At 33.4% G+C, this 21,600-nt stretch overlaps 1 protein-coding gene across 9 annotated transcripts in view; it reads right to left on the reverse strand.

Annotated features, from left to right (window-relative positions):
- Nucleotides 1-9,074: 9,074 nt before the first annotated feature.
- Nucleotides 9,075-21,600, reverse strand: part of LOC129005479 (ecotropic viral integration site 5 ortholog-like) — a 188,845-nt gene continuing 176,319 nt past the window's right edge. For 8 of the 9 annotated variants that reach the window (XM_054434379.1, XM_054434380.1, XM_054434378.1 and 5 more), the window contains 7 exons: nt 19,908-20,081; nt 19,042-19,203; nt 18,413-18,583; nt 17,401-17,568; nt 16,644-16,739; nt 16,234-16,332; nt 9,075-11,613 (listed from right to left, as the gene is read on the reverse strand). In XM_054434379.1, coding sequence (XP_054290354.1) covers nt 11,482-11,613; nt 16,234-16,332; nt 16,644-16,739; nt 17,401-17,568; nt 18,413-18,583; nt 19,042-19,203; nt 19,908-20,081 — 1,002 coding nt within the window. In that variant the 3' untranslated portion in view covers nt 9,075-11,481. Of the gene's footprint in view, nt 11,614-14,349; nt 14,397-16,233; nt 16,333-16,643; nt 16,740-17,400; nt 17,569-18,412; nt 18,584-19,041; nt 19,204-19,907; nt 20,082-21,600 lie in introns of all 9 variants that reach the window. The other variant, XM_054434377.1, reaches the window with a different exon arrangement.

Raw genomic sequence — 21,600 nt, forward strand, 5'->3', positions numbered from 1 at the left:
GAGCCAGCAAAACCTTATTTTCGGCCCTAGGTACGAAATATACCATTGCAGTTTTTGTGGGAAATTAGTTTTGCAAAACATTTCGACTGCTGCATTTGTGACGGAAAGTAAATACAAATACGTCGAATAACACTTAAAACATATGTTTACACTTATATTGTTAACAAAACTGTAAATAGCAGTAGGTAGGGGTGATCGATTTCGATTGGACACTCCAATCATCGTCTGGTCCCATAGGCGACGTTTGGGTCTGATTGGAGTGTCTAATCGAAATATTTACTTTCCTCAATGTTAAAAAACACGGATCATGCTGAAGGTGTTGTAGCAGTAGTTATTGCGGAATGAGTTGTTGGTCCTTTCTCGATTTATATTCCCACAATCTAGAGATTTGTTCAATTACAGACATATAAAAGTGTACTGATCCTTATTTAAATTCACAGATTCCTTTAAATGTGGTTTATTGTAAAATATCCTAAGTTTTTGCACTTTACTGCTTTATTTTAGTAAACTTTTTACTTTTTTTCAAAAATGTTTACAAATTACTAATGTTACGTTTCACGTTATACAACTAATTGATGAGTTAAGTACATAATTATAATTTTAGTAAATTTTTCTACAGAGCTCAATTGACTTGACACACTTTCAAGATACAAATAATGCTATTTCAACTGTTAAATCCAAAAGCTAAACTTCTAGATCTCCAGTCTAGTTGGAGGCAGTAAGTAGGCCACGACGACGAACACCAGACTTACATGGGGACTGATTATCCTCTGAAAGACAGTAAACATTGTTACAGATGAAATATTGAGGACATAAATTGTGTTATTGGACGTAGCGGTCCGAGAGTTGTATGGGAGGAATCCGATTTTGTAGGCTTAGGGGGAATCGTACTCTCTTGCCGTCTCACCTAGAAAATAACCTAGAGTTTTAACTTATAACTTATAACCTAACAGTTTATGTTTAGGTATTTCATACAAAGATTATGGGGATTATCATCAAAGATTATTATCAAAGATTATCATTGATTTTTGAACAATCGTTGCAATTATTGGTTTTGTAAAGAATCGTAATTAGATTTGTTGTTTTATTTAATTTAAGTTGATTTATACAAAAATATACATTCAAATATATTTAAGCATAGTATTAAATTGGCTTGGCCTCGCATTACAAAACTTTTCGTCTAGGTTCAATTGATTCACCTAGGGTGTATCAAACAAAATGAAAAGTTTTTTTAAGTACATAAAACACACATTAAATATAAAACATAAAAAACATAGTAAAGATTTGATAAAATATTATAGTTTATCAATCAAACCTTAAGTTTATAAGGATTAATGTGATTTGTTAAACAATATTAAACGAAAAACTGAAAATTGGCTTAAAATTGTGATACAAAATTTTAAAAAAATAATTTTTTACCATTTTAAGCGTACAACTCGGTTTTCTCGGAAAAAACTAAGAAATAATCAAATTTGTAACACATACTTCAACATTATGCATGAAATCTATTGTTTATATAAATTCGTGGTAATCTTTGAAATACTGGGATTGTATGACTTCAACCTTTTATTACAAGTCAAATGCAACTGACATGTCAGAACAAGACTCATTTAATTCCGAAACTGTACGCATGAATAACATTTGGGATCCAAGGTTTTACACGAGAAAAATGCATCGATGCATAAATGTAACAACACATAGAGGGGGAAACGGGGGAAACGGGGGAAACGGGTGGGGGGGGGGGTGATTCATGGTGTGGATGAGTGGTATTCCTCATGAGTCATCTTCACTTTGTTGACTAAAGAATACGACTTACCAAATCAGAAATAAACACAAACAATACGATTCTAATGAATCAATCATAATCATTTGGCCTATTAATGAGCTCTCAAAATGGTCTCTTTCCTAAATTGTCTCTTATACACGAACAGCTGTAGATGAAATAATATGAATTCACTAAATTCATATCTTATTTTGAAATTGTTTACATTTTATTTTCGTCTAAATAGCGGTAATATTATTACGTTTATAGTCAAAGTGTTCACCGGACGAGTATGGTTGTTCTCACCACAGGCATATTTTGTGAGAAAGAGATTTTTTAAATACAATGTAGTTTAAATGAAAAGGGTGAGCATTTTGTGCACAAACGTCAATACCTTAAATGGAGTTTATGTATATAGGGCTGGAGAAGTTTAAACATTTTCACAGCGTTTTAGAGGTAGTCCTAAATCTAAAATTTGTTTTAGTAATTATAACTTTACAGGAAACCCGATTATTAAATATTTAAGTGGAAAAGCATAAAGTTAAGTACACGAGTTTCAAACAAATTCAATCGGCAGTCGAAGTTGCTAGAACATTTTCAGTTTCAGTTTAGATTGAACTTGTCGAGATTGGAGTTGTCAAGAAGTTTCTCGGTTGATTTTGCATCTCTTCGCGAATTGACGCGTCAGAACATTCCATTGACAACTTGATTCGTGTTGACTTTGAGTCAAAGTTGTCATAGGTTTAAACATGTTAAATATTTTCCAATTTGAGTTTAAATTATTAAATAGCATAGTAACCTTCAATGTCAGCGTAAACATATCTATCGTAAAAGTTCATTGAATAAGGAATCACTTTACACTAATGGTAAGTTGAATAAGGTTTTTTCTTTTTTTTAACAGGACAAAGATTTAACAGTATTTACATAAAAATAGTTCATGGACCGTCAGTTAACGTTCGACATTTCGGGACTGCCTCCAAACTACCGCATGAACATACATGAGTGTAGTCCACGATTACTAGATCTAGTATTCGTGGTGTAGTCAAAACCCTAGCTCGCTTTGCTTGCTCTACTCAACAAATACCAACTATTTCAAGAAGCTTATAATTTTAATTCAAATAATCATTTTGAATGTCTTATGAGATTATAAGAAAAAATTCAAACACAAAACTTATTAATTATCCATTTGTAGTTGAAAATTAAAACAAAGTTTTAATCACTACAAGTTGGAGTTGACTTTAAGTTTGTGATTAAATTACGTTCTTCTGCGTGGTTTTAGCTGAACTAGGTAACTAGGCATTTCTATTTTTACTTATTTTATAAATTGTAAACTAAGAGTGTGGATTTTTTCGTGCATGAGTATAAATTGTTCATTAACATTGCATGAACTATCGTTTCTCTAATAAACCCAGTAAGTAACGCACACAGTATAGTATATTTACTTCGAAAAGAAAGTAACCGGGTTTTTTTTCAAAAAGAGAGCAGCCATAAAAAATTCCTTATGTTATTTAGGTTAGTTTAGTGTAGGCTAGGTCAGGCTAGACATAATTTTCATTTGAATACGGCAAATTTAGGTATCAGCTTTCTTCGTGAAAAGACCCAAGGAACCTTAAGTCGACATCAGCTTCCTCAAATGTAACCGTACATAAGAAACTTCTTTACAACAGAACGACAAGTGTAGCAGGATCCAAAGTCAACGGCGGTTGACAGCTAGCGGGGTTCCACAGAGGAATGCAGCGGCAAGTGAGTATTCCGGAGTTTAATTAATGTTTTCAGACGACATGTGGGGGAGTGGGGAGTTTGATTGGGCGTGGGAGATACAAGGAATCTGAACATCCGCGTCTTGAATATCAAGAGTTTAATTTGATCTGAGTCTACTGGGCCACTTAGTAGACCCGTAAGTGACTGGGAAAGTGGTACTGAAATATAGGACTTCGGGGGTTTGATGGTGAACCCATAACAAATATTTATCTAACCGATCTAATTTAGATTAATAAATACGCCTGCTGTAATTTCACATTTGTAACACAGTGTTGGACTAATTGTAATTTGTTTATTACTTAATTTGCCTAATATTTTTAAATTTTTATAATTTGTAAAGCTGGTGGTAGTATATAATTTCTAATTTTATCTGACTCAAAGTAAAAAAACTACTTTATTCCAGTGAAAAAAAAACCACACACACATGTTAAAAGATATTAATCATTGGCTATGTGTAAATTAAAAATACAATTTAGCTTATAAAGAACTTATGTCTATGGTCTCAATCACAACTAAAAAAATCCTGCTTTGACACAAAAAGAATAAATTAACATGGTTAATTAACTAATGTTGGTTTTAAGAACAGATTATAAGAAAAGTTGGTTGTGTTTGTGTTACAATGTAGCCTAATGAAGATAGGGGTATATTTTTCGGTACCTCCCAAAATATATATTCACAAAATAAACTAAAATTTTTATGTCTCACAGATAGTACATACTGTATTAATAAATTTACTCGTTTAGGCCTACATCTATGAAATCCAATATTTACAGCATAATTTAGCTATTTTAATAAAAAAAAAAAAAAAAAAAACGGATTAAAAAGCTTCTGGGTCAGAGCACAGAGTGGAGTCTTTAACTATTGTAAATCAGAACAGCATAAAATAGTTTTCAGTACATGTCCAATCAATGTCTAAGTAGGCGTTTTTGCTTGTTTAAAATTATCCAACCGTACCTTCGAATGTGCAAAGAATAACCTTAGAATGTTATTTTATATTTTACAAGCCAAAGAAAGTGTAAATTACTTCTCCATTTACGTTTTACCAAGGATAGAACAACAGTTTCAAACTCATACAGAGAAAGAGCGGATTTCACATTCTGTGGCATAAATCACTGAGGATAACTTTCTGAATGGTTATTCCGTGTAACTTTGCAAGTATTCTGCAGTATTTGTTGGTGAATCGCTATTGAGACTGTCTCATTGGAATTTATGACTTTCTTGCTATTCCTCACCTCTCTCAACACACTCAGGTGTTTTGAAACATTGTTGCTAGTAATGTTGATGTAGATAATGTTGTACATTGATTCAGTGAAATACAGTTGAATAAAATAACTCCTTAGGTATTTTAAACATGTTATCTATATATATATATAAAAGGCAAAGCCCTCACTGACTGACTGACTGACTGACTGACTGACTGACTCACTCACTCACTCATCACTAATTCTCCCACTTCCCACTTACCTAGGAGGCTGAAATTCGGTACACTGATTCTTTAGGCATTAAATAGGAAAACTAAGTGGTTTTTATTCTGATCGGACTCTCGGGCTCCGCCCCAGTGGCTCTGGAGTTTCCCATGTTAACCTAATGAGTACTCATATTTAAATGGAATCAATGAATCATAACAGCTGTTTCAATTTAACAAGTTGGTTCTGTTCTGTGATATTCAATAGCATTAAAGTTACAAGGATTACCAACAGAGTGCAGCACTATTATTTTTTTTAAATTAATGACAACAGCTAATTTGCAACCAAAAGGTGAGTGAGCGTAGCGAGCGAACTTCAACCCGGAGGCGAGTTAGCGTAGCGAACGAGCTAACCTGAAGGCAAGTGAGCGCAGCGAACGAGCTCCAACCGTAAAGGTGAGTGAGCGTAGCGAACGAACTTCAACCAGGACGTGATTGAGCCATGCGAACGAGCTCACATATGAAGTTAAACGGGGCAAAGCCCGCGGGTACAGCTAGTTTAATTTATAAAGTGTAAAAATATGTCTAATAACTGTTTTGAAACATGTGTGTGTGTGTGTACTGTTAACTCACAAGACTTAATATATAAAACAGCAAAGTGGTGATTGGGTCTAATTGTCGTGTCTGATTGAAATAAATCACCTTTATCATATGTTTTATGTGTTAACTGTCTTGTGAGTTAAAAGTGTGTAGAAGAGATACTGTATATGATTTAACAGTGTTATGAGACATGTTTTTTACTTTCTGTTGATTAAAATAGAGTTTGCAATGTAGCCTAAACAATTATTGTACATTAATGGAATTTGTAATATTTAACTAGGTATTCAATGTTCACTCCATTAAGACAGCAATTATTTTAAGTGGTATGGGGATGCAGGGTGGCTGAATGACTAACATTATAGCTTATTCTGTAGAAGTTTGTATTTCATAGAGGTTATATATGCACTTGTTGTATTAACATATCCCATGATTCTTCTAAACAAAAACAACACTTGTGACACAACTATCCGTTGTCTTTTCATATTCAACAAAGTTCCTTCCTTTTCTGGAGAATTATTTGGTCTTCATAACACAAGTGAGTTTCAATGGTTTTCCATCTTGGATTTAGCTCTGAAAAGGAAGATATTTTTAGAATTTAAAAGTATTTGTGTTATTTTTGTATAATTGGTTTTTCTCACTTGACGTAAGTTTAGAACCAGTTACATGATGTAGGTTCTCTTAGGAGTTATTTAGTGAAGCTTGTCTCAAATTCATAATAGGTGACTCAAAAATCCCATATTACCGCAAAGAAAAATTGAAATAAATCGCCCCATACAATTCTTACTACACCACCTATTAGATACAGTGGCGGTGCCAGGGGTAGGAGGGAAGGGATATATCTTCCCCCCAAAATATTTTATATTTTATTAGCTAACATAAATACTATTAGCTTGAGCATATTTTAGAGCTCAAATACGTATAAAAATACGTTTTTAGGCTTTAAATTCCAAATTTTTTCTGGGGAGGTACCTCGGACCCCCCTTTTTCTGGGGGATATTCCATACCCCCCAAAACCCCCGGTGGTCATCCTCCCCCTGAAATGAAATCCTGGGACCGCCACTGATTTGAGAGGACGAAGATTTAAAAGGAAACATTTGTAAACAGTGAAACACTATGAAACATTTAGATGTTTAGTAAGCGTACACATGCGGGAAGACCCTGACACACTTGTTTTAATGTCAACATTGTGTTTAACCACGACTCTAACTAAGTCTTGGTCATCGTACAGTTGTCTCTGTTAAACTACAGACAGTAAACAAACTGTAGTAAAACATCTCAAGAAATATTGGCTTTGGAATGAGCCATTTACAAAAAGATTAATTGGTTGTAACACTGTAGAAATTGCCATACTACTAACTGTTAATAATAGTTTGAAAAATAATAAAAAAATCACAGGAAAATGTAAAATATACCCCCCTGCCACAGCAAACCTGCAGACTAAGGGAATTTCTATTTACTATGGAGTGATTTAAATACAGAAGATACAAATTATTTCAAGTAAGGGAAGTAAAAAGTGTATGACAAAATGCATAGGGGTCGACGTCCGCTCAAAAAGAAATTTATGTAAATGGATAACCTTAAAACCAACCTTCAGAAATTTTTAATTTTTAAGTAATTAATATCCAATTTCCATTTTTTTATTTACTAAATTATGAATATTTATTTTTAGTGCATGTAATGCAAACTAACTATCTATGAATATATGATTGAGTTAAAGTTTTAAATGTGCTCCCAAAATAAATGCTTTCATTAGTGTATCACTCTGAGTTGCAGTAGTACCACCTTAAACATGATAAACAAAATTTATACATTTGAAATACACACTATAAATGTTTCCTCCATAAAATGGCAAAGAGCAAACTTCAAACTGTTAACACACAAGTACTCAATACTTATTTACCCCTCATTTAATCTGCAAAAAATGAGTTACCTTCAAAGGGAGTTGAGTTGTTTCCAAGGTTATTAGTGAATCCTTTGAGTGATGTAATGCACAAGAAACAAAGAGAGGAAAGCCTTCATTAGGGATTAAGGTTTCTTGTTTACCTAAATGAGTTCCCCATTTCATCAACTTTGCTGAAAAATAGCTTTTGAGAAAACAACCCTGTTAATCTATAGTCTGGCTTGGAAAAACAATTGGAATTTTATAAATATACATAATTTGACATTTTGTATCATCTACCTACATAAACATAATTACTGTAAGCTTTACTTACTGGCTTTTTCGATATTGACTAATGGGTTCATCCCCCAGTCTTTCATAGATACCACCTAATCTTTTAATATTTCCAATGGAGAATACATATCTATTTAAACATAATAAAAACATTATGTTCTTTTACTTTGATCACTATTTAAATTATTTAATTCCAAATTGCAAGGAATTTTTCACCACACCATGATGTTTTTAGCTGTTTGTTGTTTTGCTGGCCATGTCAGCTGTCATAGTCATTTGGGGAAGTACAGATTTTTACACCCCTAGGGCCCAAAATCAGCTGCCCGCTTACTTTCTTAAAACATGAATGCATATTAAATACACAATCAGTACCCAAAGCATTGCAATAGAATTGTTTTATTGTCACCGCTGCCTAGCAACTATTTATTATTTGATTCCTCAAATTATTTCTTCACATAACCTCAAAGTTGTAGTTGTTTTGACTATCAGTGTGCATTATTATTGTGGTGAATAGTGGTAATAGGGAATTTTTAAAAACTTTTTTACTCCTGGTATTTTCTCTCCAAACCTAATCGTTTAGAAGCTACAGAGTGTTAAACTTTGAAAAAAGCTAATGACAATGACTATGAGCTAATTTTTCAAAGTTTAACACGCTGTAGCTCCTAAACCAGTAGGTTTAGAGAGAAAATGCCAAGAGTAAAAAAGTCCATATTATTAATCCATAAAATTAATTCAAAGTCATCCCCCATATTTGAAAACATTGGAATTAATATTTTTTAATGTCATTAAAAACTAGTTGAAGTTCTCCATTTAATGTTATCTTTAAATCTGAGTTAACTAAAACAGTTTCTGACAGATACCAATCTATATTTTCACTAAGACCCGCCCGACGCTGTATGCCTTACAGGTAAACCGCCAGGTATTTTAGAACAACGTTAGTTAATGGGAGCGTCCACACTTGCGCGGTATACCGCCACCCGTTCGATACAATTTACCCTAGTACCGCAAAAATGCTGCATGCTCTATTAATTTTTTCTGCCCGGTATTTCAACGGTACCCATATTCTCAGTGTAAAGCAGTTGTCAGTTGAGTTAGCCTACTGATCGATTGATAGAAGTACCGCGTACAGCATACCGCGCCAGTGTGGTCACCCTACCATACAGCTACCGGTGTATCTGTCGAGGCGGTATAAATACCCATACCGCAGACCCACGGCAGTTTGCCCAGAAAAATCCACGAGTCATCTCTCATGTTTTAAAAATGAAATTAATTCATAGCGGGTTCAATTGAAAATATCAAGGATATGAGGAAGAAAGATTTTTGTCAAAATACAGGAAGTAGGACACAATAAGTGATACTTGGAATGATGAAGGTTTATTGGTTCATTTTAACCCAACAACTATCACATTAAGAATAAAATAGTTTTTTTAACTTATATAAAAGTTATCCAATTTGTTACAAAAGAACGAATGTCTTTAAAATACATTTAGTACGACATAGTAAAAATTAATACAATTCAATAAGTACAAACATCTATGCTTCCAGTTCATTTTGTACAGTTACTCTAAATATTAATTCTTTGATTTAGAGTTACAATTTTAAGTATTAAAAAGGCCTACTCTTTTAACAATTCATAAAAAAAACTATTAACTTTTTCAAAATAATCTTATAATAAAATTTAAAAAAAGTAATAAACGGTTGCCTTTGGTAATAGTACTATACTTCTTGGCTTTATAATTAACACTAAATAGTAAAAGGGTTTACAAAAACAATGTGAAGTAGTGTTACAAAACTAACTTTATGATTGATTGTTTAAGACTTGTGGAATTTTCATACATTAACTTGTGACCAATAGTAAATATGTTTATTCTATTCTGATGGAAGTATCTTGAGTTTGGAGAATACTGAAAGTCAAACAATCAGTTGCTTAAAAACATAATGTATATTTAATTTTCACTATCTTCCTATTATTGGCCCAATCTATGTAAAACTGACAAATCTCTGAGCACTTTCATTACCATTTAAAAATTGTAGGGTTGAACATTTAAATGACAAAAAAAACACTATACCAAACTGACATTTTATAATTTATAAGCCACTTTCAAAATTGGCAATTTGGTTATTTGGAATAATCTCAACACTGATTAAATCAGTTGTAAATTGGAAATTTGTTACCAATTTACTCAAAATGTTTACACCTGTTCGAAAAGTTAAAATAAGCTGAAAACTAGGAGAAAAGTAAGAGTAGGCAACACACTAAACTGTATTGCTGAACTAATTACATGGTCCCGGGGTGAACCGAATATTGCCAAGTCCCTAATAAATTATCACAAACATAAACTTACATCTAATAAATACTATGAGTCACCCGAGGTGATAACTAGCTTACTGGAGGATATGACGGGTGTCGGGTGTCGGGTGTGAATGTAGAGTTGAAGCTGTCGGAAAGATTTTACAATGAACAGCACACAAACTCAAATAATATAATATCCTGTGTGAGGTCCAAAATGATGAATGTTTTGTACGCAAAAAGTATTAAAGCATAAATAAAGAGTCAACTTAACCCAAATTAATATTAATGAATGTATGAAAGGTACTATGGATTGGTTAGGGTTGCTGTAGGTAAACATTGCTGAATTTGACACACTGCATCTTTCTTTCAGAGTAAAATATAAAAAATCAATATTTAAAAGTGTTAGATAAAAGAATATTACAGGGTGCCTTTACATTGCACATATAAAGATCTCTAACAGGGCAACATCGATTTATGTAAAATTTCTCTACTATTTACAATCTTACATGACATACCGATTATATCATAGACATACAACACTCTAATCATGCAACGCCTAATCTTACGTTTCCTACGTTACATTACGATCACACCATTATGAGCATCGGATACATTTTAAACTATAATAATTAAATAAGGAAAATCTATAATTTATTACGTGTTAAATAAGGGACGGAACAAAAGAGTAATAGTTATAACTAATAGAAATGTACAACTTACACCTAGTTTATAGTAAACAAAATACTGCGATATCGAGTATAAATTCTACAATAACCATTTATAGATTGATATTTCGAAGAGTATGTTCGTCTAATTTACAGATAGAAAAGACCCTGCAAGCACAGTTTCACAAAGTAGTCTTTCTTGACACATTTTCTCATTTTTTTGTAGGAGTGAAACACAGTCACACAACATTTTAATTCGTCAGTCGCAGTAAAATTGGTAAAAAGCAACAATATTTATATCGGAATGAGTAAAGCTAGATTTCTCTGTACAACTTACAGGCACTTCATTTTATATTTTATGTTGGTTGAAAAGTTAATTAAGCTGCCTGTAACGATGGGTAGTTTTAAAATTTAGTCTATCTTCATGTTCAGTTCCAATTTGTCTAACAGCAACTTTGTAGCCTATCACTCCTTGTTTTGAGGTTAATTACAAATATTTAAATTTGCTAAGATTTCAAATGGTTTGATTAATTCACTCTAGTTAAGATTAATAATATTTTTTACGATTACGATAATAATTCCTAAACATGGATAAAATTACTATCATAGTATTATTTCCTTATTAGTAAAAAACGCCCTAGGCGATTCTGCTCAAAACCTTAAAACCGGGTTTTTCTTTTGAAGAAACACCCCTATTTTAATCTGTCTGGATCCCGTTGATTGAAACAAATTGCGTTCCTGAATGGACCGATTTCACAGCCTTATTAAACAAATTATTTTCTCGAGTTTGCATTGTCGTAGGCATTGAGGGTAGTACTGGTGTTAGGTGGGGGGCTGCAGCTGCAAGTCTTGTTCGTCATGTTCACTCTCTGTGTCGACGGACCCAGAGCGGGGGAAGGGGAGCGGAGCCCCGCCATCTGTGTGTCGGGCTTTCCACGACTCTAACCTCATGATCTGAAACAATAGAAAATTATAAAGTACCGTCTAAAAAAATAATCGGAAGGTAAAATAGTTTTTTCCTAAATTTGGATGCACGAAATATTAGCAATTTTATGTGTTCTATTAAGTGATTCTGTCCAAATGTGTGCATGTTCAATGTTTTGAAAACCTCAATATAAGCAAAGCTTGTTACTTCTACAAGAATCCAAGGTAAAATAGCCTTTCATTTTAAATAATTTACTTAGTAATTTAGATTCTAGCAGATTTCTAAGCTGATATTTGGTTTTAAACATTAGAATTTAACAGGTTAAGGCACTATAATGTTACCAAATAAGTTTGAAGTAGCTAAATTTGCTTTTACTGTACATAGTTGGACTTAAGTCAGATTTTGAAATGAAAATTCAGAACTCTTGCACCTGTACAGATCAGCTAATTTTTCAATAATTTTTTACTGCAGTCTGAGTTGTAAGTTACGATTGCTTTTAATCTCGTGGGATTTGTGTTTTTGACGTGTGCCTTAATACCTGTTAAAAAAAAAAAAACTGTTTAGCAAATGTGCCGCTGGGTAAAAACAACTATAGAACTTATTTAAATGAGAGCGTACCATAAGGGTGCAGTCAGTGGAAAATATGCTTTTAACACAGTAGAAATTCACACCTTTCTCAAAATTAAATTTGTCGCTACGTGACTCCAATGGAAACTTGAGCTCACAAATTTCAATCAAATCCGAAGAGATAACAATATATATTTTACAAGGTGTAATTGGTGTAAACAATCATCATACAGTAAAGTATGTCTTGCTCTTACACCTTCACTGAACCATAACAAGTTCATACAAGAATGAATGGTTCCCAAAACCACTCATTGCGTGTCCAGTAGTACAGTGTTATGCTAAAATAATTATGGAAATTAATAAAACTTATACATTCATGATAGCAATATACAAATATGTTGTAATTGTTATTTATGTTTACACGGTTATGGACAAAGTATTGAGAACGTAAATCAAAAGCTAAGTTTTGCAAAAAATCCAAAATCCGAACAAAAGGGAATCAAGCATACAACTGGGATGGCAGTTTTTTTTTACTACTTAAAACAATAAACAAGTAAACAAGAATAACAAATATAAACACCCTACAGGTTTTAACACTAGTTTTACTAAAGCTGGAGAGCAGGAAGCACAAACATCTACAGAACACTGAAAACAATAAACAAAATACATCCATTAAAGCTAAAAACACAGCGAACTTAATCTTATAGTAATTTTATACTTTCTCTTTTCAAACCTTTTCCCATATTTTTTCTTAAGTTGAAAGTCAGTTATTAAGAAATTTGATTGACTGAAATGTTTTCTGAAACTGAGAGGTAATTAAATATACAAGCTTTTGTTCTTACGCCAAAAAATACATTACATTCTACTCAAAACAAAATGTGTATACAGAGATTAAAAAATCTACAAAAAAGCGGAAAAATAATTTTATTAGGTAAACAATCTTCTATGAGCAGCGCTGGAGATTTACAAATTTTATTTTGAGTTTAAATAGAATCAATTAAGTTCATGAAGAATCTCTCTAATTACATTCATACAACTAGATGAGAAGGATTCCGAGTGGAAAAAATATTTGATAAGTACTTGCTCTCCTATGAATAAAATTTAGATCTGAAGATGTTATTAGTGTTTGATCTAGAGTTAGTCAAGTTTACGAAGAAATCCAATCCTAGAGAGTCAACTTTTAAATGGAATTGGTTACAACAATACACTGTTCCCAGAGCTAACTGATAGTCGTATTGACTGGAATGACTCTAAAATACACAAACACACAGGACAGTGATCTCAAACTATCTGGGGAGCTGGGATAAACAGGAAGGAAGTACAGTAAACAGCCACTTACTGATATCTTATCAACAGATAAAACCATTTAAGTGAAGATGCTGCATCCATCATGTATTCACTAATTTATCTCATAAATAAAATTAACTACGGTACTGGATTTCACAACTGACGAAGATTACTAAATGAGACAATTTTGGTATACATTCAGTAGGGGAATAAAATTGGATAAAGATAGTAGGACAAAACGGAATCGGTATAAGAGTAATAAAAATTACTAAATTGGACCTGAGAGGCCACCTTAGAAGTCTTAGTTCTGCTAGTAAAGTTTATGAAACTAAATACAAAATGAAAAACAACATGATACTACTCACAAAATCAGCCACAAAATAATTTTAAAAACAAAACATCAAATTGATCAATCTCATACATCTCACAAAGAAATTAGAATACAAAATAACCAAATCATAGATAAACATTGTAAACACTTTCAAATGTCTAAGTGAAAATTACACAATTTAATCTCAACAAGAAACCAAAACTGAACAGTAAAAACAATTAAGTGATTAAGATTTAAGTATACCGCAAGGAACACTTGTAATTAGAAATCACAATTGTTACAAAATTATGGCACAAAAAACAGTTACTCGAGCATCTTGTGCTTAAAAAAATATATAATACTCGATTTATGTTAGTTTTAAGTCAGCATTGACGAGATCAGTTTGCTATTAATCAAGTATTAGTAATAGTAATAGTAGGCCTAATAGAATAAATCTCAATCATGACAAAATATCCAAACAAATACTGAGGACCAACTAACACACAAACTACAAGAAACGGCAAAACAAAAAATAAAGTTGGTTTACATGCTACATTTACTTCACATGCTACTTTACATGTTTACATGTTTTCCGACTTACTCAAGCCACTTCCAGGGTTCACAGTCGGGACTCGTTGGTGTCGGAAACTGAGAAAACATCGGTTATGTACAACAAGCATGTATGTACATTGTATACATTCCTCATAGTATTGTTATTGTTGTAAAGTATGAAGTACTTTATTTTCTTCGTACTAAATAAATGGTGGGATTACATTTTTACCTTATTGATTTATTTGAGATCTAAAACAATTTTTTTAGTTTGTCGTTTCTAGTTGGGTTGTTGTACACTTTTGCACAGCAGCTCGGATAAATTGAACACCTCCGCCAAACAACGTTGCAAATGACTTTCTTTCTGGTCATGTTGATGCCAACACAGCCAGTTCCCGGCATTCAATCTCTTGTGAGTGCTGCCAACTTTTGTGCTTTTAAAAACGAAATATCCCAAGCTTTGCATTGTCCTTTGCATTGTTCTTCTTTTAAAATATCAATTTAACAAAATATGTAGTTTGCAACGTTGTTCGACGGAGATATTCAATTTCACATCGGCTGTCCCTACTGCTTGAACAGACAGTCCAGTGGTCATCCGGCAGCACTGTCCTCACGGTTTTTACAGATAAAACAGAAATGTTGTGATGTCTGAATAATGATTCCTAAGATTATCATTATTTTACCTTATTGTGACACTATTTATGGATGTATATACAAGATGAATAAATAAATTTGACTATCACTATAACTATGACTATGAGTGAAACAATTTCGATATGATGGAAAGGTGCCATAATGACTATTAAATTGATACCAAGAGAAAGACGGCAAACAGTACTGGTCAAACGAGAGGCAGACACAGCTGATGTTGACATGAAACTAGGCTGCTTATGTCAATGCAACAGTCAGTATGGTGGCATTGTTATTTTATAGTATTCAAATTATCAATAAGGAACACGATCTTAATTTTCTTATTGATTCTCCACTTTCTTTAAAACCCCAAAAAACAATCTATTTAATCCAAATTTCAGAGAACTGCCATGGAAATATTTGCTACATGAATAAATACATTTTATCAACTCTAATTGTAAAGTGTATATGTTTTTATTATTTACATTAATCAACTGAACAAAGAGTACATTCAACATTCAGTTGAATTGGGAGTAAAACTTGATACTTCTTATCAACAAAACAAACATAGTAGAACATTCGAAGGTGTTAGTCATCTATATGGCCTTCATTGTGTTCATATTGCTTTGAGAGAACAAGGAGTCTTGTGAAAAAGATTGTCGATAAGAGTCACAATTAATTTGGTAAGTAGAATGAAAACATTGTAAGCTAGTGTCTTTATGAATCAATTGATAAATAATAGCTAATAGTAGTGTTTTTGTTGATGAAGTAATGCCACCAGACAGTTATTGATATAAGTCAGTCTTATATTATAGAATAAATGGGGATCACAGCTAGTTTATCATAGAGTTCATAAAATAGTTGCACTCTCTTTCTATACAAATGAGAAATCCTCCAGGGGGTGAAATATTTTGCGATTTACATGTCTTCTATGTGTTCTATTACCTACCAGCATAAATAAGCTAACTGCTTCCTTTATTGTAAAATTTAAAATCCTGGCATTTCCTTGAACAAAACAAACCTTAAAGACACAAGGCAGTCTTAGTACTACTGAAAATTGGCAAATTATAATTCATAAATATTTGCAAATTAGTAATTAAAACACTCAATAATAAAATTAGTAACCTGGCTGATTAACACACTTGTAAACCAGCTAAATTTAATATTTCTAAGCTCACAGTGACCCAATGTGATCATCACTGACGGTAAAAGGTGAGACAAGTCCAAGTGACATTTGAGCGTAAAGCAGCCGAGTGAGTAAGCGTTGTGTTGTGATTTGTGAGAATTGAAACAGCGATTAGCTTACCTCAGCTTTCATGTCGGCCATCTTGTCTTGAAGTTCTCGAACTTTATCACTATCGTCGAGATTACTTCGAAGCTCTCCTTCCGCAACCATCTCCGAGTTCTGAAGTCAACAAAATCAATAAATTAGTTTCTAAATAAAGCATAAACAGTGGGTGGTCTTCGGATGACAACCGTGTCAAAATAGATTAAATACTTCTACTTCAATTGTGCGGAAGTCTTCTATTCTAACCTAGCTATTGATAATTAAAATCAGTTCACTAAAATGTCTGCGGCTTATAGTGCACATATAAAACAAATTACAAATATAAAATAAACCTGAACATGACAAGTATTTAAAATATTGAAAAATGGAAACCAAAGATTCCAAAAAAATCAAGCTAAGTTAGGAAAATGTTCTAATTGAGTAATTACCTTAAGCTCCAGGCGAGATATTTTCTGTGCCAATTCTGCTACTTGCTGAGCATGTTCGGCGTCTCGTATCCTCGACATCATCAAGTCATCTTTCATCTGTCGAGAACAAATTTAGCTTTTTCAAGATCTTTTTGAAAACTAATTGATTTCAATTGAGTAAATATTTTATAAGATATTCCAATTAATTTTGCCGATCCACTTCAACCAAGCTGTTAAATTCACAGGAGATTGCTAATCTATAAGTTGGATAAAAACCTTGAATAATTTTAAAACTGTTTGATTGCACAGTGGAACTGAATGTCTACTTTCAACAACTAAATCCATAACTACAATGTTATTGATTTGATATCTATAACAACCTCTGTCTAGTAAAATACCAATAATGTAGTTCAAATGGACAGTTGGAGGAAAAATTACTACACACCCTTGTTAGCTAGGATAATTCATGAGTCTGTATTTTACTATTTTTGATATCATTAGCATTTTTTATCTTTTTACAAGAAAACAGTCCGAAATCAGGGTTTTAATCAAACTTTGATATTTTGTCAGCTAACATAATTAATTAATAACCAAATGACAAATAGTCCCTGCGTCCTAGAATCGACTGTGATTTGAACCATTAACCTTCACATTTGAAGGCGAGCACTACCACTCGGTTGCCTATTATTAAGTACTGTCCTAATAGCGAGTGTTTGTAAAAATTAACAGAAATGACTCTGAACTAAAGGCATGAAATCCCCTATTGCAGATCCCTCACCTTAGACTCTAGGTCGGTGTATCTGTGCTGCTGTTCCCGCAGCTTGGCCGCAGCCTCCTTCTCTCTGGCCGCAGCAGACTCCAGATCTTCCCGCAGCTGTTTGATGTCCTGGTCTTGTCTTCGTAGCTGATTACCTGACACTTGTACTTGGGTCTCTAGCTCCATCACCTTGGGTACACAAGGAGGTTGTCAGACAATAGTATTTCCTTGTTACTTTCTTATATCCACAAAACATCATATATATATAAAAAAACTTTTGACAGCTAGCGTGACCAGACAACTGGACCGAATTACACGCGGGTTGTACCAAAAGAAAGGTTATCAGTCCTATATGTGCAGGTTTTATTTGTGTTTTAAGAATATTTATGTTAGTTGGGTCAAAAATGCAAATTCAACTTTTCTTATGGAGATTTAACATGGGCTAATTCTATATATTATTAGACAAGCATGTTTATTGAAAACCCTTTTCTCAGCTCGTGTGCATCGCAGGGAAAATCTATGCATACTGTTAGAAAGACATTTGCATGTAGATGTGCAGAATCCTTTTATAAATTAAAATAAGCTGAAAAATAAGCACAAAAAATGAATTTAAATATAAAGAAATAACATGGGCCTTATGGGTTGCCATGTTGGCGAACGAAACAACAACAAAATATAAACAGAAAATCAAAACAAATGGAAGAAATTCCAATCACATGTTTTATTTACAACTTGGGGTGAAAATAGAGAAGTTTGCACAATACATACTTTTGGTCGAGTCTTCGACCACGGGGCGAGCTCTAGTAGTAATTATAATGGTTTTGTTTGTAGTAAGAGTTACAAACTTTAACAGAATTTAGTGCAAACATAATTGACATTACATTTCAAGAGCTTAGAAATAATTTACTGAGCCAATTATGTGCTTGTTAGTCAAAAGTCAGTTGCAATAGTTATAAATTGATGAACCTCTTTTTATGTGTGTTTTATGTGACTGCTAACGTAGTGCACTATCAAACTGACAGAGTGACCCCACCTTGAGTCTGAGCTCCTTGAGCTCCGTGATGGCCTCTATTTCCTTGACCCTGGTAGTCATCAGTTCCTCCTCCAGTCTCTGGACCTCATGTCCTCGGTTGTCCCACAGGAGGTTGCTGACAATCTTCTTAGGTGTGGAGTCTGGAGCAGGTGGAGTTTCTACTCTGTGTTCCTGTAGACAAGTAAGTAATATCTTAAGCAAGGCATGTGTAATGCAGTTATTTAAAATCTGTTAGGGAATTTTTGCCAAATAGAGAGAACAATCTGTTCACTTTCTTTGCATCAATAGATTTTTAATGAAATTACTGTACAAATTCTAACATGATTCCAAGTGATGAACCACTCATTTGATGGCACCACAAACATTATAACCTAGGCAGAGTGTCAACCCTTTAAAATTTTAACTGTTAGTGAATCCTCCCTGATTAAAAATGTATAGAATGTATTTACAAAACCAAATTAAATTTATTCCCTCAATTAATGACAACAGGCTGGATAAATCTTACACAAAATATAGGGACACAGAAAAAGTGACAAACACTTTAACAGTCCATATTAAAGTTTAGCAATTTTTTCATCATTTAAAAGCTCAACAAACAAACTGCCTAATTAAGTGCATATTTGTCTCACCTGAAGATGCCGTTGCCACTGTTGTCCCAGCTCTGTGACCCGTTGTCGCAACTCCTTCAGGCTCAGGTTGGCCTCGGCCTCGCGTAACTTGACTGCGATCAACTCCTCCTGCAGGTGCGCCACGGAGTTGTCTACCGTAGACTCCCTCAATGTCTTCTTGTCCTGCGATACAGGGAGAGGGTCTTTGTTAACTGACTTTTATCATTGCTTCTAGAGGTAACTAATTGGTTTAGTAAAAACTGGATCTTTCACTATAGATCTAGTATGAGAAGCACAATTAGTGAGAAAATCCTTATTGAAACATTAATCTAGTTGGGGAAAAAGCTAAACTGTATTTCAATCCACTTACGAGTGAGATATAAGTGTGGGATGAGTGTGATACAATTTGTAGTTTTGTTAATGAAAATTAGTAAAATGCCTTGTTGAAAATGTTTTCCTTGAAATTTGAAGGTAGCTGATTCGATTCCTATGATAATCAATTCTGGACTCATTATTAGGCTGCATTAATGATGCCACCTAACACAAGCTTGTCATTAAATACTAATAAGACCAGTGTTTTAACTACCTATCCCCTTACAAAACAAAAGCTTACAAATAAAGTATTAAAAAATGCTTAAGTCAACAATTAAGTCTAGTTTTGAACTATCAATAGAATTTAACTCTTCTCAGTATTGAGCAGGCAACTTACTAATTATCAGGAAAGTTTATTTTGCAATAACATTTTTTCATAAATTTTCAGTGTTTTTTTGTATAGATCTGTTACTGTATAAAATAAGCAGTTTGTTTTTAGCCAGGACTGTTTACAAGCAAAAGGATAACTCCAGTTTTGAACCAATAAAATGTAATGTTAACTTTAGAACACACACCTCCTCCAGTTCCTGTATACGCGCCCGCAGGTCTCGGATGAGCGCGTCGTTCTCCGCCTGCCGCAGCCTCTCCTTGACCAGCTGGGCTTGCAGACAAGCCACCAACTCCTCCTTCTGGCACAACTGTTGCTCCTTGGCTGTCATCTCCTCCAGCGACGACTGACACGAGTTGTCCTACAACATACACAGTTAGGTTAGGTTTGACGAGACACAGCTATGCTTTGAGACGTTTTCATCATGACAGCCCAGTAGGAAGGTGGCATGTGACGCAGAATCAGTGAAATATTTCAAACTATTTTTTTATACTTTACTGCTGTATACCATCGTAATTTGTAAAACAGAGACAGATGTATTAAATGACATAGACATGATGTATGAAACATGAAAGCTATAAAGTGATAGCTTTAATTTCTGTAATTTCAAACACGGAAGCTATAAAAGGGTGGCACTAAGTTATGTTATGAACCTTAAGAGAAAGCATTTAGTTAAGAATATGGATCTGTAATTTCAGTTGAATTCCTATATATTTTTGAATTTTTTTTATTAACGAAGGAATGAGTTTAAAAACAGCAAATTCCAAAACAAAGGATGGTTTGGCCCGATTTGGGGGAAAACTATTTATGTCTTTCAATTTATGTGTTAAAAATGTGTTTAATATATTATTTCTTGATAAATATATGAATATTTATAACCTAAAAGCCCTGGAGACCCTGTCAGGGTGGAAGAGAGGTAATCATGTGTTTCAATAAAGTCAGGGGAGTTAATGTTACATGAGTGGGGGGAAAACTTTTATGGATGTTGCCATCACGAAGGAAGCAAATTCAATTTGTAGCATTATCAATATAAACGCATCTGCCGTAGAGTTTACCTGTAAGAAACTTGAGAAAGATTGGAAAAATTTGTAAGAATAACATCACAGGACAGGGCCGAATTTCCCAATAGGCCTGGTAGGCCCGGGCGCGAGCTCTAAGAGGGTGCACGGCCGAGAGGAAAAATTTTGTAATATCTCAAAACAAAAATAAATAGTCATAGCTTAATATATTTTGCGAGTTGATTTAAAAAATAAAGGCGCATAAAGCATTCGGATTTTGAAGTTCATTGGAAGAAATAATTGGTAAAAAATTTTTACTATTTTTTATCATTACGCATCAACGAATTACAACATTGGTGACGAACATTGGTTCTATGGGAGTAGTTAGTTTTGACGTAATTTGTTTAGGGTTAGTTCTATGATGTGTGTTTTAATTTTTTGTACTATAACTAGGGGACGACCTATTGTTTATGATTAGATTGTTTTATTTTGGATAAATTAGGTTATAACTTAAATAACAAGAATTGTTTTCAGCTAATCCATAAGGATGACAAATCTACTAAAGGAGTATGTTTAATCTATAGTATCACAAACTGTATGTCATTCATGTTTTTGGACCTGAAATTGGAATCAATGGACAAGCTTTTTTGCAGGAATGCTCTGTGGGTTGGACTATTTTGTTTCAGTCCCACAATCGTAAGAATCATTTGCTAAAAGCATAAATTTTTAAGTGTTCAAGACGACATTTTGTTAAGGCTAAACAAGTCAATTCTTCAAAAGCAATGATAAAATTCCAACGAGGAGTGGTATTCAAGCAATTAACATAGGCCCATAGGCTAGTCATGATAACTTATAGTTGTTTTTAATAAAGGTTTGAAGGAA

The sequence above is a fragment of the Macrosteles quadrilineatus genome, unplaced genomic scaffold, assembly GCF_028750875.1.
Source record: "Macrosteles quadrilineatus isolate MER2022 unplaced genomic scaffold, UCM_ALF_1.0 Scaffold_21__1_contigs__length_2333173, whole genome shotgun sequence".
NCBI lineage: Eukaryota > Metazoa > Arthropoda > Insecta > Hemiptera > Cicadellidae > Macrosteles > Macrosteles quadrilineatus.